General features: G+C 52.6%; 1 protein-coding gene across 1 annotated transcript in view; it reads left to right on the top strand.

The window, feature by feature from the left end:
• Ccdc33 (coiled-coil domain containing 33) overlaps nt 1-16,033 on the top strand; it is a 110,903-nt gene extending 94,870 nt beyond the window's left edge. The window contains exons 14-22 of the mRNA XM_051156554.1: nt 10,767-10,929; nt 11,206-11,297; nt 11,518-11,649; nt 11,743-11,830; nt 12,772-12,926; nt 13,284-13,499; nt 14,111-14,197; nt 14,560-14,673; nt 15,834-16,033. Of these exons, the coding sequence (XP_051012511.1) occupies nt 10,767-10,929; nt 11,206-11,297; nt 11,518-11,649; nt 11,743-11,830; nt 12,772-12,926; nt 13,284-13,499; nt 14,111-14,197; nt 14,560-14,673; nt 15,834-15,959 (1,173 nt within the window). The 3' untranslated portion in view covers nt 15,960-16,033. The remainder of the gene's footprint in view (nt 1-10,766; nt 10,930-11,205; nt 11,298-11,517; nt 11,650-11,742; nt 11,831-12,771; nt 12,927-13,283; nt 13,500-14,110; nt 14,198-14,559; nt 14,674-15,833) is intronic.
• Nucleotides 16,034-16,595: the final 562 nt, after the last annotated feature.

The following is a 16,595-nucleotide window of genomic DNA, read 5'->3' as shown; positions in this document are numbered from 1 at the left end:
CACACACACAAACACACACACACACACACACACACACACAGCCAAGCTTCACATTCACTTCACTTCCCTGTTGGAGAAGTGGGCCTTCCAGAGTCCCCTGTGAGTCACACAAAGGAGAAATGCTATTTCTGGAGCCACTCCTGTGTGCCACCAAGTGTTCCCAGAGCTTCACAACTGCATGTTGTCCCCTGACAGCCCCATTTGGTGGATATAAGGACCTGTTCCATCTCACAGAATGGAACCGAGGCCCAGAGGTGTTGACTGACCTGTCTGAGCTAATTAGTAACGGAGCCCACAGTCTTTCCACCTCACTAGGCCAGCTTGAATACGAGCTGCAGAGCGGGCGGATTGTCCCACTTCTTTGCCCACCCCCATTGCACTAAGAAAAATTAACTGAAAAATGAAGCCAGCAAAGCAGAAAAAAAAAAAGTGAGTCTGCCCCATTCCAGCCGATGCCAGCAATACTGACAGAGGACAGAGGCCCCTGGGGATAGAGATTTTGAAGTAAAGGTGTCTGACTCAAAGATTATTCAGTGCCACCCCGGAGGTGCCAGGGAATTGTTACAGTCACCCACCCATTCATTAAACTAGTGCTACATCCTTATGAAGTCCCTGTTCCTGCCAAGAAGATGTTGGCTCCTGATGGGGTCTTATCATGAAAAGCTTTAATCCAGACAGACAGGCTAACAAGTAATAGCATCACCATTACCCTGCCCCATGCCCAAGGAAGGGGTTGTGTACCCAGGCTCTTGCCCCAGGGAGGGGTCTTGCAACTAGACTCAGGCAGCTGTGGTAGATAGCCTTGCCTCTGTGACCCTGCGTTTCTAGGTGGTGGGTTGGGGTGTTTGGGTTTGTTTTCTTTTGCTTCCCAGAGAGTTCCTTTCAAAAACATCCACCCATGTCCACACTGAAGTAAAGGGAAAGGAATTTGTCCAGACCATCAGGAAAGCAGAGCCGGAGGCACGGTGGGATGTAGAGGCCGGTGCCTGTTGGGAGGAGGATGAGCACAGCTTAGGCTATTGGGGGCTGGGTGCAGCCAGGAGAAAGTACAGGGAGATTCCCAGGAGACCAAGGATGAGAATGATGAGGGAGAAGAGACTTAAGGGGACAAAAGTGGAGAACAAAAAAAAAAGGGGGGACAATCAGACAGGGAGGACAGAGTAGTAGTGACAGAAGCCTAAGGTCCTGGGGACCCCCATATCCCTCCCCAGGTTGGTCCTTCCTTGCAACTCCCTGGCCAGGGAGTGAGTCTAACCTGATTCTATGACCCCGTCCAAGTGTTCCCTACCCCGGAACCAAAGACAAACCATAGTTTGTCTCCTGCTTGCTTCAGGGCTGGGCCCAGTCACCAAGCAAGCACTTGTTGTAGCAACAGTCCCTGAGGACCCATCCTGGGGAACAGAACTATCATCAGCACAGATGGGAGAGCCTGGGGACCCAGCCCCTCCAGCCCCCAAGGTTGCCCTGGGCCTAGTTGAAAGCTGCTCTGTAAGTCTGCCCCCATACCCACTGGTTTCAGAGATGGGTCAGCTCCTCCAGGTTGCAGGTGTGTAGGGGTATGTTGCCGGGCAACCAGCAGAGGCATTCCCAGAGCCTGTATGAGTAGGAGGTAAGGTAGGGGAGGGCCAGGACACCACTCCTAGATGGCCCTGGTCTCAGAAAACTTCGATGGGGTTCCCAGTCTCAATCCAGGCCACTAGAGCGCCCCACTGAAAACCCAGAGAGGGAGGGAAACAGGCCTTTGGTGGGGAAATCCCCTTAAGTGACCACTGTGTCTGGTTAACTTGAACTCTAGCTATGGTATCTTGAAGGTTTAGCTATAGGCCTCAATCTGTGCTGCCAGACTCAGGTCTGGGCTTTGGGGGAAAGTGGAGACTGCAGAAGAGGCAGCTAAAAGGATGCTGACTATCCAGGGCTTGGAGAGGCAGAGTGGGGTTCATGATGGTGACCTTTCTCACTCCAACCCCAGTTACCAAAGCATGTGATGAGAACCCCAGAGGTCCATCCCAGAAGGCAGCACCCTACAGTGTACAGATGAGGGACCACAGAGGACAGGGGCTTCTGGCAGTCGGAAGACAGCATCAGGGAAAGACAGAGGGAAAGCAAGGTTCTGGCCTCACCCCAAGAATATTATCAGAGGCAGGGGTATAAGGAGGTGACCAACAGGGAAGGAAGTCTTGTGATAGGATGATTAGAGTCACTTTGGGGAGAGTTTTGTCTCCTCCACAGCCCCCCTGAGCACCAACCCTAGACTTCCCTAGCCTGGGGGCAAGGGCCAAGTCAGCTCCAAATTGCTTTCAGCAAAGGCAGGCCCCTGAAACATATCTCAAAGGAAGGCTGCTGCTAGCTTTCAGGGGGCAGAGTTCTTCTGGAGGAGGACCATAGTGGAGCCTTGAAAGCTGGGTAAGGTTGAGAGAAAACTGGGGAGCAGGGCATGAGGGCATGAAGTTAGATGGCATCGTTCAGAAAGCCCTATGCACTTCTGTGCCCATTCCAGCCCCAGCCCCATGGTCCTGGCCCAGTTCAATTAGGCAGGCTGCCTCCTGCCAGGGGCCAATCAGACAGAGGCTGGGGTCAGATGCCGGCCAAGGTCCTGTAGCCCCTCAGAGCATCAGGGAGGTAAGCACAAAAGCTTTCTCTTCTGCTTGGGATGGGAAAGAACAGAAGACAGAGAAAACGCAATTGCACTTCTTTTGTTTCTTTGCTGTAACCTTGAACTGAATAAAGGAGCTACTGTGTCACCATCCCTCAGAGGGCAACCTTTATAGAGCAGAGGGAACCATTTGCAATAGCACTTTGCATGGATTTGTTGTGGTTCAGAGGCCCAGCTGTTAGTCAAGGGAAATTATTTGATGAACACAATTTCAATCGAATAAGGTCCTCTATTCTAGAACCTGCTGTGGCTCCCATCTGCTCTAAAGCAGAGCTCCTGGGGCTGGCACCCTGGACATATCCAACCCTGGCTAGTTAGGCAGCCTAGGAAAATAGGTCCTGCTCCAGCCCTCTGACCAGGTTCACCTGTGTGCTATGATGTCCACCTGTGCACTATGATGTCCACCTGTGTCCTGTGGTGTCCATCTGCATGCTATAATGCCCACCTGTGTGCTATGATGTCCACCTGTGTGCTATGGTGTCCACCTGTGTCCTGTGGTGTCCATCTGCATGCTATAATGTCCACCTGTGTGCTATGGTGTCCACCTGTGTGTTTTGAGGCCCAATTGTGTGCAATGATAGCCTCACCCTTGCAGCTGTACTGGCCTCCAGCCCATAATGTTCTCACACCTCAGATCCCACATCACCCACTCAATTCCTGCTTCTGCCTCAGAGACCAGTTTCCCAGGAGCTTCCTGGGGGAAGGGGGCCCAGGGTGGAACCTTAAAGACTGGACAAAGTTGAGGGAGGCCTTGGAGCAAAGGATAAGAACAGAAGGCTGGCTGTTCTACCCCAGTGCCCACACTAGTCCTGGCCTTTGCTGGGCCAGAGATACCTCTCTCACCTCTGGCTTCTTACTTGTACTTCCAAAGGCGAGTGGTGTCCTATGCATGTCAAGTACCCACACTACTCCTGGCAGCTCTCTAAGGACAAGGACCTCCCCACCCCAACAGAGCTAAGCTGGGGCTTAGAAAGCTGGGGCCAATTCTACTTTCCAGGTAGAAAAGGGACCTAGTGAGGCCATCCCTCCACCACGGTTTTCTCATCTCTAGCCAAAGCCCGGCTTGCCCCAGCCCTCCCAAGTTCTGTGTTGTGGATTGCAGGCTTGATCTCCCTCTCTGGGCTTTGGTGTCCCCACCCAGCCAATGGGATGGCCAAGGTCCCTTGCCTGCCCTCTGGTGGTAAAGTTAGAAAATGAACAGAGCTTCTGGGGCCACTGGTTCTGTGTTCCACCCAGGGTCAGAAGAAAGGAAGTCCCCCCCCCCCCTTTTAAACTGGGTGGACTATGGATAGAGGGACCAGGACTTCGCTGGTACTAGACATTCCTGTGAGTACAGGAACTGCCCAACCACTGAACTTCAACCCCTGGGACACTGCTAGTTTCTTTTAGCAAATCTCAGACCATCTATCCCCACACCGGTTCCTTAGAGTGCACACCCAGTTCCTTAGTCTCAGGAACTAAGCAAGGCCAGTACCAGTTTGTACAAGCCGAAGGTTCCTGCTTTATTTTAAAGAAATGGGATTTGTGCCCCCCCCCCCCCCGAGACAGGGTCTCTCTATGTAGCCTTGGCTGTCCCGGACTCGCTCTGTAGACCAGGCTGGCCTCGAATTCACAGCAATTCGCCTGCCTCTGCCTCCCAAGTGCTGGGATTAAAGACACACACCGCCACCACCACCCAGATGGTTCCTTTTTAAATTACTAAAACTACTGAGTTAACAAGAAACATCTCTGGCATCCTGAAGGACCCACAGGCAGCTCTATGCATCCAAAATGACAAAAGCAACAGGAGTGGTGGCTCCCTGAAAGAGACAGAAAAGCAGGGAAGTTACAAGTCCTCTGAGAGGCTGCTGGGCTGTGTGGGAGGTACCTGATAGACAGCAGTGCCATGCTGCTATGGATCAGGGTGGCTGCTGGTTGGAGCAGGCGAAATTTCAAGTGTGCCCTCAGTAGGAACGACCTGGAGGCTGGGATAAAGCATCAAGGCAGGCTGAGTTACCATGGCGTTTTCTCCCCCTGGTTAGCTGGGTTTCTCCCTGGGAAAACAATGGGCATTAGGAGAGAGGAGGAGTTTCAAGAATTCTCCCACTTCCTAATGGTCTCCAAGGCCAGCATCCAGTTTTCTCTGGGTGTGGAGGGCAATGACAGGACACACACTTAGAGTTCACCTCTCAGTGAGAGGACGAGTCAAGCATTTTCTGCTGTCTCTGTTGCTTCACCAGAGAAGAGAGCTGAGAGGACCTAGCTAGAGGGGAGCAGAGAGCCTGGAGAAGAAGCTGGCTGTGTAGACAGAACAGGAGGCTAGGAGCGGGGAGCCATGGTGGGTGGCTGGATAGAGTCAGGGCAGGGTAGCATTTCGGGAGTTTCTACCCAGGCCTGGCTCCTTGAGTTCCACAGAACACTTCCCAATTTTCGGGTTGTACCTCTGCCCCCTAGGAATGAGGGAGAGGCTTGCCAGTCCTTCCTCCTCTGGGACAGCTTCTTCCTCAGCAAGGGGAGCAGCATGGCCTCCCCTTCAGACAGGTTACAATCAGGAAACTAGGCAACCCCGGCTTAAGCTTAGGCTTAGACTTGGAGTTTGGGTTAAGGGTTAAGGGTTAAGGGAGAGCTGCTGTTCACAAAGGCACCTGGGACCGCTAGGTTTCCACCTGGGCTGAGTGTTCACAGGGTCTGCTAGTTGGATAGATGAATTTTCCCTTTTTGCAATGGTTTGGGCACGTGTGGTAATGCTTTCTAACCACACCCTTCTCAGCTGTTCTGTGTGCACAAGGGTAGGCTCCAAGTGTCTTCAGCTGTGGGAGGAGTTACGCTTGTTTTACTAAGGGTCCTCTGGCCCATAATCTGCCTCAGAGCTAACAAAGGACCCAGCTGAGGTTTAAGATTTGCTGTGGGACTTCAGGCAAGTCACTGCACCTTTCTGGCTTCTGGATGATTCCCAGAAGAGGACAGTTGAATCGCCTGGGTCACCCGGAGAAGAAACGTGTGTTCTGGCAGGGCTAGATGTTTCCTGAAACACTCAGCTTTCTCTGCAACACAAGCTGTGGGGCGTCTCAGGAAGCCTTGGCCTCTTCTTGGGGCAGACTGGAAGCAGAGCATTGGTGGGAGGCGGCTGCCCTCTGGCGGCCACAAAGACAAACTACACACCAGCATCTTGTGCCCTCTAGCAAAGGCCTTGGGACCTGCTGAATCCTGATCCCTGCCCAGCCTTCTCACCACTTTCCACCAGCCCCAGTATTCTTCAGGGATCCCTGTGGCCTCGGTGTGGCCATCAGACTTTTGCCACCCATCTTCCTCTCTGGAAGGCATTGTCCCCATCTTGAGAGTTCCTCACTACCCACCACCAACTCACTTGTCTCCTCTCTCTCTCCGCTCCCCAACTCTGAACATCGGCTCCCTTCCTGAGCCGCATATCCTAGAGGACTGCCTCCCATGTCACCCTTAAATCTCCTGGGCCCCACACTTTTTCTTGCCTTCGTCTTGTTTCTATGCCCACTGACTCTGCCAGGCGAGGGTCACACACTGCCTCTCACCCAGCACTGCTCTTGGCTGCTGTTTAGCAAGCCAGCGTGGGCCCTGCAGAGACCAGGCTCCTGAGTCCCCTTCTCTGGCTCTCCCTACTGTCCTCCCCATTTCTCCCCTCCTTACAATGTCTCCTCTGCCTGGAAGCCCCTCCCTCAAGGCACCACCTACTCATATCCCAAAAGCTGCTTGGCTTCTCACTGGCTCCAGGAAGCTTTCCAGGTTTCCTAGGCTAGGGACAGGCCTCCTGGCAGCCCCTTCTGCCATAGACATAGAAAGTATCTGCCACCCCCTCAATGTAGAGCGGACCACTATGAGCAAGGATTGTCTAGCTTAGCTCTGGTCAAGGTCCCACATGGGCCAGAACTGTACACAGTGGCGCTCAGCAAGGCTTGACCACCCAGGCAATCGTTGTGCAGCTTTGGGCACAAGCTTTGTGATAATCACTGGGCACACTATTTCCAGCCTCAGTTTCCCCATCAGCATAGCGATAGTACAAGTGCTGTTCTGACTACATACTTAGTAGTCACTGAGGGTGTGTTTAAAAATCCCTACTGGGTGATATGTGTCAAACTTTACTATAAGCACTGACCGGAATCTAAGCATCTCCTTTGGGATTTTGTGTGTGTGTTTGTTGTTGTTGTTTTGTTTTGTTTTGTTTTGTTGTTTTTCGAGACAAGGTTTCTCTGTAATAGCTTTGGCTGTCCTAGACTCACTTTGTAGACCAGGCTGGCCTTGAACTCACAGTGATCCACCTGCCTCTGCCTCCCAAGTGCTGGGATTAAAGGTGTGCGCCACCACGCCCAGCTCTCCATTGGGATCTTGTCAGAGAATCCCCACTGCCTTCTTCAATGGAAATGGGCCTCAGTCCAGTAAACTGGACTCATCATATAAGGAGAATTTCTAGGCCCAGTTCCCAGGGACATTCTAGAAAAATATTTTTAAGTGAGTTGGGTAAGAAAGTTAGTATCTCCAGGTGCCCTAGTGCCAGGGCCAGGCTAACCTTCCTGCTGTCCTCATATTACACTAGTCCTTGGAGGCTGATTTCTCCTACCACAGATGAGGCAGCCACCCTGGTTCCTGAGCCCAGGAGGTGCTGTGGCTTCAGTAAAGTCTGCCAATACTCCTGGACAGTGGGGAAACTAGAACCTGGCACTCTGACATTTCTCAGCCTGGCAGACTCTGAGGGTCAGGACCCTAGTGGGGGGTATCAGTGGTTAAGGCGGGTACAACGGGTTTTCAGGGTCAGGCACAGTGGTATTAGAGTCATGGCCTCTGAGGACATGCCTGTCCCTCTCCCAGGAGGCAACTACAGGGCAAAACTATAAGGAAAAAAAAATCTGAAGCATGGTGTCCTGTGATTTCAAGGCTGAGATGTGACGCAGGACATGGCCCTGAAGACAGCCTGGTTGCAGCCTGTGGCCAGAGGTCAGGGCTGCCAGTTTGAGTCTTGTGGTCTCCCAGCCCAACTGTGCTGCCAAGGTCCCTGCTCAGCCACGCAAATGGGGCCATCTGAGGTTCCCACAGAAACAGCACCGGCCAGAGGAAGAAAGATGAGTCAGGGACCCACAGTCTCCCTGTGGAAGCCCCACTCTCAGGGGGAACAGGCGGGTCTGGGCTAAGAGGCTGAGAAGGAAGACAGGGCTAATCTTCAAGGGATGGAGTCCCCAGGACCCCCTGGCCCTCCTCTAGAAGGCCCTGCTGGCTGAGGCAGGAGGCCACCTCACCGGAAGCCAACCGTTCCTTCTGTCCTTCTTTGTTTTGGTCTCTATTTTCTTCATCTGTGGGGGAGGGTATAAGTAACAGAGCAATGCTTACTTCCCCCCCCCACACCCCAGAACTGCAGAGATGGGTAACAGTGGGGCCTTACAAAAGGATAATTCCCTGAATGAGAAGCGGGCTGACCAGAGTCTACAGGATAGGCCAAGGGGTTGCCAACCCCTTGTCCAGAACTCCTTCTGTGTGCATGTCCACATCCCATCCCAGTTAAGATCAGGACTGCGTTAACTTCCCACCTGATCTCTTCATTTCACAATAGTGTGTGGCCTTCTCTCTGTATACCAGGACAGTCCATTCTAGGACATTCCTTACAACCAGACCAGACACCAGAGAAGCCATAGTGTAACAAACTGTGTTGCATGAGCACCCTTGACCATGTTTTCTTGAACATGTACTTGTGCACATGGGAGTGTGTATGTGTCCAGGCAATAACCCTGAAAGCCAGTAACTGCCTTGGGACTACTGCAATCAGAGCAGTGTGATAAGAGGTTGAAGAACGCTAGGAAAGGACAGGAGATGAATCCCTTCTGTTGAAATAGCAGCAACTTCCCCCGGCCAAGCTCTGGGCCCTAGATCCAGTCAGTCAAGGGCTCTGCCATGAAGTGAAGACCGCCCAGTAGAGGGGGAGCCAGCAAGCCCAGGGTAGTAAGAAAGAAAAGGGAAGGGTCTGCTGAGTAGAACAGCCATTGAAACAGAAATGAGACAGACCGGGAATGCCATCTCCCTCAACACCTGCATAGCCCAACTTGAGCTCACAGCAACACCTGGGCTTCCAGGAGGTCCCAAGCTCCACACATGGCCCTGGTGTGTGTGTGTGTGTGTGTGTGTGTATGTGTGTGTTCCAAGACTCAGGATCCCAGTTAGCATCCTGTTGGAGGATGCCAGATGGGCACAGATCTTGGGAAGCCACAGCAGATGCCGGAAAGACACAGCCAATACTGGCACCAGTCAGAGGGACTATAGCCAGAAGGCTAGACAGCAGCGGCAGATGACAAGTGGTGTCCAATGAGTTCCTGCTGGCTAGGGACCTCCTTCCCTCGAAGCTGTACCCCACCATGCAGAAGGTGGGAGACTATAACTGGAATATAGCTGGATTCCCCCTAAGCAGCAGAAAACCAGGGGAAAGTTGGATGGAGAGTTATGATTTCTGAGGCCGGAGAGCCAGGCTGGACCTGTGAGGCCCACCCACAAGAGCAAGGCTTCTACAGCCTGGAAATCCGCAGGCCACTCAGAGGGCTCACTTGATTCTTCCCTTTTCCCTCCCAAGCCCTGCTCTGAGTTTTTCTCTTCCAGGGTCTTTCTGGCTTGTCTCTTGTGTGTGTGTGTGTGTGTGTGTGTGTGTGTGTGTGTGTGTGTAGACTTATATATTAATATATTTATATATAGGTATATTTTATGTTTATATATTATATATAGTTTATATATAAATATATTATTTTCTACCTTATATACATACGTACACATATAAATTCTTAAGATACTGCATGCTTGAAACTCGTAATAACAGTGCAGAACCTTGATTGACAAGCAAATTCAGGGCTCAGTAGGTAAAATGCTTGCTTTGCAAGCGCAGGGTCTTGAGTCTGGTGCCCAGCAACCCATGCAAATGCCAGGAGTGGAGGCTGAGTGTTTGTAATGCCAGCATGAGGGAAATAAAGACAGGAGGGCCCTTAGGACTCACTGCCCAACCAATGCAGCCCAACTGACGAGCTCCAAGCCAATGAGAAACTGCCCTGTTTCAAGGAGAGGATCTCATTCCTGAGGTTGACACCTAAGGCCAAGCACACACACGCACCCACACAAGCACACACATAAATTTGACTCCATTGCCCTATACATGTATCTGCAGGTTTAGGGGGTTTCTTCAAGACAGGGTTTCTCTGTGTAGCCTTGGCTGTCCTGGACTCGCTTTGTAGACCAGGCTGGCCTCCAACTCACAGCGATCCACCTACCTCTGCCTCCCAAGTGCTGGGATTAAAAGTGTGCGCCACCACAGCCTGGCTGTTTTGTTTTTTAAACAAAGGACAAAAACAGACTCAAGCACCAGCAGGCTTGAGTTTCAGACACTGACTTTTCTCCCCATTACTCTTGTCACTGAGTAGGTTGCTCGCCTCTCTGGGGCTCATCTTCAGTTTCCTCCTCTGTAAGGTGGGGGTTGATAACAGTACCTATCTCAGACTTGCAGAAGCACTGAATAAAGACTGGCACCTAAAGCACTTAGCAGGAGGCCTGGGTGTGTGGGAGGCCCAGGGAATATCAACACTATGGTTAGTGTCCTTCCAGACTTAGGTCGGCTTCCTGCCCCCATCCCTTGCATCTCTTATCTGTATCCTGACCTTGACCTTGACTTTGAGTCCTTATCTGAGTCTTCAGGGTCTACTTGTTGTCTCTTCTTGGATGCTGGGCTGTTTTGGAAGCTTATGGTAGGTCACCCTCCAACTGGCTTCAGTGGGCACACTAAGAGGCCCCTCCTGGGAAGGAATTGTGTAAGAAGAGTGAGCATGAAAAAGAAGGTGAAGACGTAGACATGGCTTACTCAGAACCTGGAAATGTGGCTCCATCCTTTTTGAGTCTGGTGCCTTCAGACTTCTTTACCTGATACCTGAACCCTATGATCACATGAATCAATGTAGTCCCACATTTGTGTGGCTGCCCTAATGCTGCCAGGACAGATGGGGACCATGCCCAAGGACCCTTCCGGGCAATTGCACAGAGCCCAAGGATGACACCACTCACTGACTGTGGGCACAAATGTAGAGTGGGATCCTGGGGGGCTGGGGATAGGGTGAGGGCTCAGCTGAGGATTCTGGGGTTATAGGAGATGAACAATTACCGGCGGGCCATGCAGAAGATGGCAGAGGATATCCTGGCACTGAGGAAGCAGGCCAACCTTCTGGAGGAAGAGAACCGCGTGCTGAGGAGCCACCTGACCCAGCAGAGCATAGAAGAAGAGCAGAGCAGAGCTGAAGAGGAGAACCTGGGTGAGCCTATAGGTACCCGCTGGGTCCAGGCTCTGGGCTGAGCACAGCCTGGGGCTCTCACTGCTCACTGTGAGGGTGGTAGGGAGCTTTCTCCAGATAGTGTGTGTCCCATATCAGGAGTCCCCCTACCTTCCCACTCCTCTCACTGTAGACACACTTGTACAACCTGCCCAGCTACAACGTCTTAGAAAGGGAAACAGAAAACCCTGGGCCAAGCCCCAGAGCTGGGGCACCCTTGCCTCTACCTACCCTTGAGCCAGCATCTTCCCACCCCAGCAGTGTCCATGAAACAGAGGCTCCTGCTGAGTGAACTGGATATGAAGAGGCTGCGTGACCGGGTGCAGCACCTGCAGAATGAGCTGATTCGGGTAAGCCAGGCCTTGACAGGCCAAGCAAGTACACAGTGGGGAGGGAAGCTGACCAGCACCAGGGCTCGGCTGGGATCCCGTGTGTGTGTGTGTGTGTGTGTGTGTGTGTGTGTGTGTGTGTGTGTGTGTGTGTGTGTGTGTGTGTGCGCGCGCGCGCGCGCGCGCGTGCCCTGGTGGCTGGGGTAACTCCCTGGGTACCCCATTCACCTCCGCCCTGCAGAAGAACGACCGAGAAAAGGATCTGCTGCTTCTGTACCAGGCCCAGCAGCCGCAGGCTGCACAGCTGAGGCGGTACCAGGACAAACTGCAGAAGATGAAGGCTCTGGAGGACACCGTGCGGCATCAGGAGAAGGCAGGTGCTGGGTGGGGCCAGCCGCGGGGGAGGGGCAGCAACCTAGAGGCTGTGGAGCTCTCAGGCCAGCCCAGTCTTGGTCTTTATCACCAGGTTATTGAGAAGCTGGAGCAGATACTGGAAGAAAGGCTCCTAGAGAGGAAGGAGCCAGCACCATCAAAAAGGCCACAGGGGAATCCCAATGTGGGGGCGTCTGCTCCCCAAAGTACGTAGGAGTAACTGACTCTCCGGCTTTTGTCTCACCCTGCCCCCCCTCCCAGCTTCACAAGGATTTTTCAAGAGAGGGGTCAATGTTCTATTTTGCCTGTGAGCTAGAGAGAGATACACAGGGGTTGCATGCCATCTCTCCTCTCTCAGCTACTAAAAGCATCCAAGGTGCTCAGAGCCCTCATCCTGCCAGGAAGCCCCTTAGGACACAAGACAGGTAGAAAGAGACCTCAACCTCTAGGGCTGAGGCCCCATGAACCACAGAGGATCAGAGAGAGACTTCCCCAGATGAGTGGCCTCCTAAGCAGCAGTCCTCTTAGCTTCCCTACCCCTTGACATCTTTTCTATTCTGCCTCCACACAGCAAACAGACAAAACCACTCTGATGGGATCAGTTTGTTTTCCCTATTGGTGTAAACCACAGCCACCCACACCTGTCAATCAAAGCAAGAAAGACTAATATAACACCCTATCAGGTCACTCATTTCCCTGGCCTCGTGGGAAGACCCTCTAAGTATCTCTGTATGCCTGGCCCTGGACTCAATCTTCACCGATGGCTCGGCCCTGGGGGGTCTGAAAGTCTTTAGAAAACAATGAAAATCTCTCCGGGGATCCTTAAGTCACCAGGAGTCTGGGTGAGCCTGTGGAGGGCAACAACCAGGTCCAAAGGACCAGAGAGTGACCAGGCAGACAGGTAAAAGGACAGATTGAGTCACAGAGAAAACAATGAAGTAGGATTCTAAACAGCCTGCGATGACAGCCCAAGGGATATGGGCCTGACTCCACTGGCAAAGCAGAGGGAGCCCTTAATAGGTTGGGAGCAGAACGGAGCAAAACACTGGAGCAAATGGGGATACAGAAGCAAGAGAGCCCATCTCACAAGCTCTTGTGGCCCTGTTCACAGCCTTCCCCGTGTTCACAGCCTCTGGCATTCACCTGGGCCCCACAGGAGAAAACATGGCCGTTGATCTTTACTCTGTGCTGCTGGCAGAAAACACAAGGCTGAGGGCAGAGTTGGAAAAGAACCACCAGCAGTCAGCCCCGATCATACTACAGCAGCAGGCACTGCCGGTAAGAGCTGCCAATGCAGGCCTGGCTTGAGCCTGCTGGCGCTGGTCAGCCGGTATCCATCCCTCAACCACCCCCAGCACGGGCCAAGTTGAGGAGTCATCCCAGAATCTGGGCTTCCCGGCACCCACCATCACCATAAACAGTCACAACTGGGCCTTGCGTCTGTGTTCCTAAGATGAACGGCTCACCTTCGTCTAGCATCCTGGGAGAGAGCAAGGCCCTGGCTCACCCTTGACCCCTCAACCCTGACTCCACCTGCCACCTGGCTTGCTCCCACCTGCATACTTTCCAATCATGGGCCTCTCAGAACCTTCTGGGATTGGTGCAGCCTTGGAGAGCCCTTTTCCCCCATCCCAGGTGGATCCCAGGGAGTTGGGAGCAGGTGGAGACTTGGCAGAGAGTCTACGAGACACAAATGGCCCAGGCCACTCCACGTGCACAGAGACCCTGCCAGCACAGGTGGGTGTCCCGGGGGGGCGGGGCTACTCCACTGTGCAGGATGCTTCAGGTACCCCCGCTATATATAAACCCAAAGTCAATATGTGGGGTTATGGTGGCAAGAAGCGGAGGAGTGTTTCCCTTCATCCCAGGAAGTGAGTTGTGTTTGGAATGTCCCAGTGTATGGGCAGCCAGGTGACGATGTGAGAGATGGACATCCTCTGGTTTGGTGAGCAGCCACTCTACAAAAAGACTCCCAGCTCAACTGCATTCTGGGTATTGAAGGGAGTTCATTCATGTTTTACATAAGCAGGTGATGCTGATAGGCTAAAACCTTGGGTGTGAGTTGGGGCTGTGGCTCAGTTGACAGAGCGCACGGCTAGCATGTAGGAAGCCCTGCGTTTGATCCCCAGCACTGCATTAACTTACACACGCCTGTAGTGCCAGAACTCAGGAGACGGAGGCAGGAGGATCAGAAGTCAAGGTCATTCTTACAATATAGTGAGCTCAGGGCCAGCCTGGAATAGATATGACCCCACCTAAAAATTGTTTTTTAATGTTAGATTCCCCAAATATGAGTGGGGAAGACTTAAGGAAGAGGCTCTGGCCCGAGAATGAGGCTCTGCATCTGCAGCTGAGTTTGAAACCCACACCTGGTTGGTTTTTCTCGCAGTACCCTTGTGCATCCTCAGCTCTTGTGGCCTCAGCTTCCGGCAAGGGCCTTACGTGAGCGTCTGCTCCCACAGGATCTCCTCGGTGGTACATCAGACAAGTTTAACCTCCTGGCCAAGCTAGAACAAGCTCAAAGTCGGATCTTGTCCCTGGAGAACCAGGTAAGTGAGGTGCTGGGGTTGATCAGGCTGGGCCAGGCTCACTGTTCAGCCTGCAACCAGGAACAAGGCTTAGTATACAAATAGGGTCAAGGCTCAGTGTCTGACTACAGAGTTAGGGCTCAGTATGTGATGAGGTCAGCCTTAGTCTGTGACCAGAGTCAAGGCTCAGTGAGGACTCGGGTCAGAGTATAGAGAAGATCCATCTGTGTCTTAGGCTGCATGTTTGGCTCCTCACCTTGGCTACTGCCTGAGATTTGCCTTTTTGTGGCAGACAGGCCCAAACTCTGTCCTAGCTTGTGGGGGGGGGGGGGCAGGGCTGTGCTGACTGATGGCTTTCCAGCTGCCCCTCTCCATGGCTGCAGCTAGAGGACTCAGCTCGCCGCTGGGCACGCGAGAAGCAAAACCTGGCTATACGACTTCAGGAGCAACAACATGGCTTCGGACACCTCTCAGACTCCATCATCATAGATCCGCCTGTGAGTGACCCTGACAGAGACTTCCTGGGAAGCTAGGTGGTAGGCTAGAAGCCATCCCTCCCCCAAATCGCTGGGCCCTGAGAAAATCTTGGGGGGTAGGTCCTAAGCTAAGTATCAGAAGTCTTGAGTGACGTCCTATTGTTAGCAAACTGGACACTCAAGCAACCGCCGCTCCCCCCACCGCTGCCCACTCATCTGAAGGGATAGGAATGTCTGCTAGCATGTCCCCCTTCCCATCTGTCTTCGTGAACCTCTAGGAGGTGGCTTATGGGTGTGATGTGGTCTACGCAAGCATTTCTAGAATGTTCTGGCTCTACTCTGGCATCCCACATGGACAGAATACCTTATATCTCTTCCCATCCAATTTCTAGTGCAACAGAGCTCTCTGTTTAGCTGTCTTTAAAAAAAAAAAAAAAAATTAGCTGGGCGTGGTGGCGCACACCTTTAATCCCAGCACTCGGGAGGCAGAGGCAGGTGGATTGCTGTGAGTTCAAGGCCAGCCTGATCTACAAAGTGAGTCCGGGACAGCCAAGGCTATACAGAGAGACACTGTCTCAAAAAACAAAACAAAACAAAACAAAAAAATTTAAGACAGGACTTCTCTGTGTAACAGCCCTGGCTGTCCTAGAACTCTAGAATGCTTTGTAGACTGGGCTGGCCTCAAACTCACAGAGATTTGCCTGCCTCTGCCTCCCAAGTGATGGGATTAAAGTCGTTTAGCTGTCTTCTTAGGTGACGTCAATACTGGGAATAGATTCACATTGCTTACTTCCCAGGAGCAAATAGACTGCCCACAGCTATCTCACCAAGAGCCCAGCCCTGGGGACTTTACCCCTACAACAAGAGATCCTGATTCTTCTACCTCCAAGCTATTAGTACGATGCTTACAGCCAAGGCCCTACTGTCCCTAGGCAGAACCTAAAGGATGAGGGCCTTCCAGGGAGCATAGGACTACCTCTGCAGGCTCATCTACCCCTAAGGACCCCAAAAAACAGGCATCTGTCACCTGCAGTGATAAAACGGGCTCCAAAGGTATTTAGAAGTCACAGTCTGCTAGCCTTTGGATCCTCAGAAACACGACTTGCCAAGCAAGATGCCTTGAGACAATGTGTACTCTGGGAATGGGGGTGTACTCATCTGCCCTACTTTGTATGTCACAGAATACTGGAGCAGCGAAGGAGCCCCAGCAGCCCTCCAAACTGGAACCCTCACTGCCCAGTTCAGACATGAAGCTCAATAGACCCTCAAACTCCCAGATTGAGCCCTCTAACCCGGAGAAGACCTGAGCCCAGAGCAGGCCTCCTTCCCCATGTGTTGGCGAGTCATCCCTCCCTCCAAAGATGTCTTTACTAAATGCTATAAATCAACAAGCATTTGTCTCTTTCCTGGAGTGAGCAGCCAACAGTGGAGTAGCTGCTCTTTTCACATCCAGCTTGGGTCCTAGGCTCTCTGAGGCTGCCTGGTACCTTCTGCCTGACCTGGAAAGCCAAAGCTGTGATGATCCCTAGAGAGTGCTGGAGAGAAGGACCATGGGAGACCGGAAGTACAGTGCCTGAAGCCAGACTCTGTGCAAGACAAGAGAGAGGCCATGTTTCCCCTCAGCCCCCAACACCTTTTATGTCTGATATCCTTTTAACTCATGCTCTGAGCCCCTTGGAAGCTCAGAGTCTCCTAGGAACAGAAATAACGTGAAGCCTTTCTATGACACCATCCCATCATAGCTGGCAAGACTGGTGATGGGGTGGACAAATGTAGCCAGAGGCAGGAAGTCATGAGGCCTGGGGCCCCACCTGGCCTGGGTTCTGGGCTTGAGCATTCTGGGTGACTCTAGGTGACTGGAAATCTCTCTAGACTCCAGATTCTCCACCCGCCCCATGCAGAGCTGTCTATCTGAGCAAGGAGGCCCTTTCCAGCACCGACAG

This window comes from Acomys russatus, chromosome 14 (genome assembly GCF_903995435.1).
Source record: "Acomys russatus chromosome 14, mAcoRus1.1, whole genome shotgun sequence".
In the NCBI taxonomy this organism is placed as follows: domain Eukaryota; kingdom Metazoa; phylum Chordata; class Mammalia; order Rodentia; family Muridae; genus Acomys; species Acomys russatus.
The sequence above is the reverse complement of the archived record's forward strand: the minus strand, read 5'-3'. Positions and strand labels throughout refer to the sequence as shown.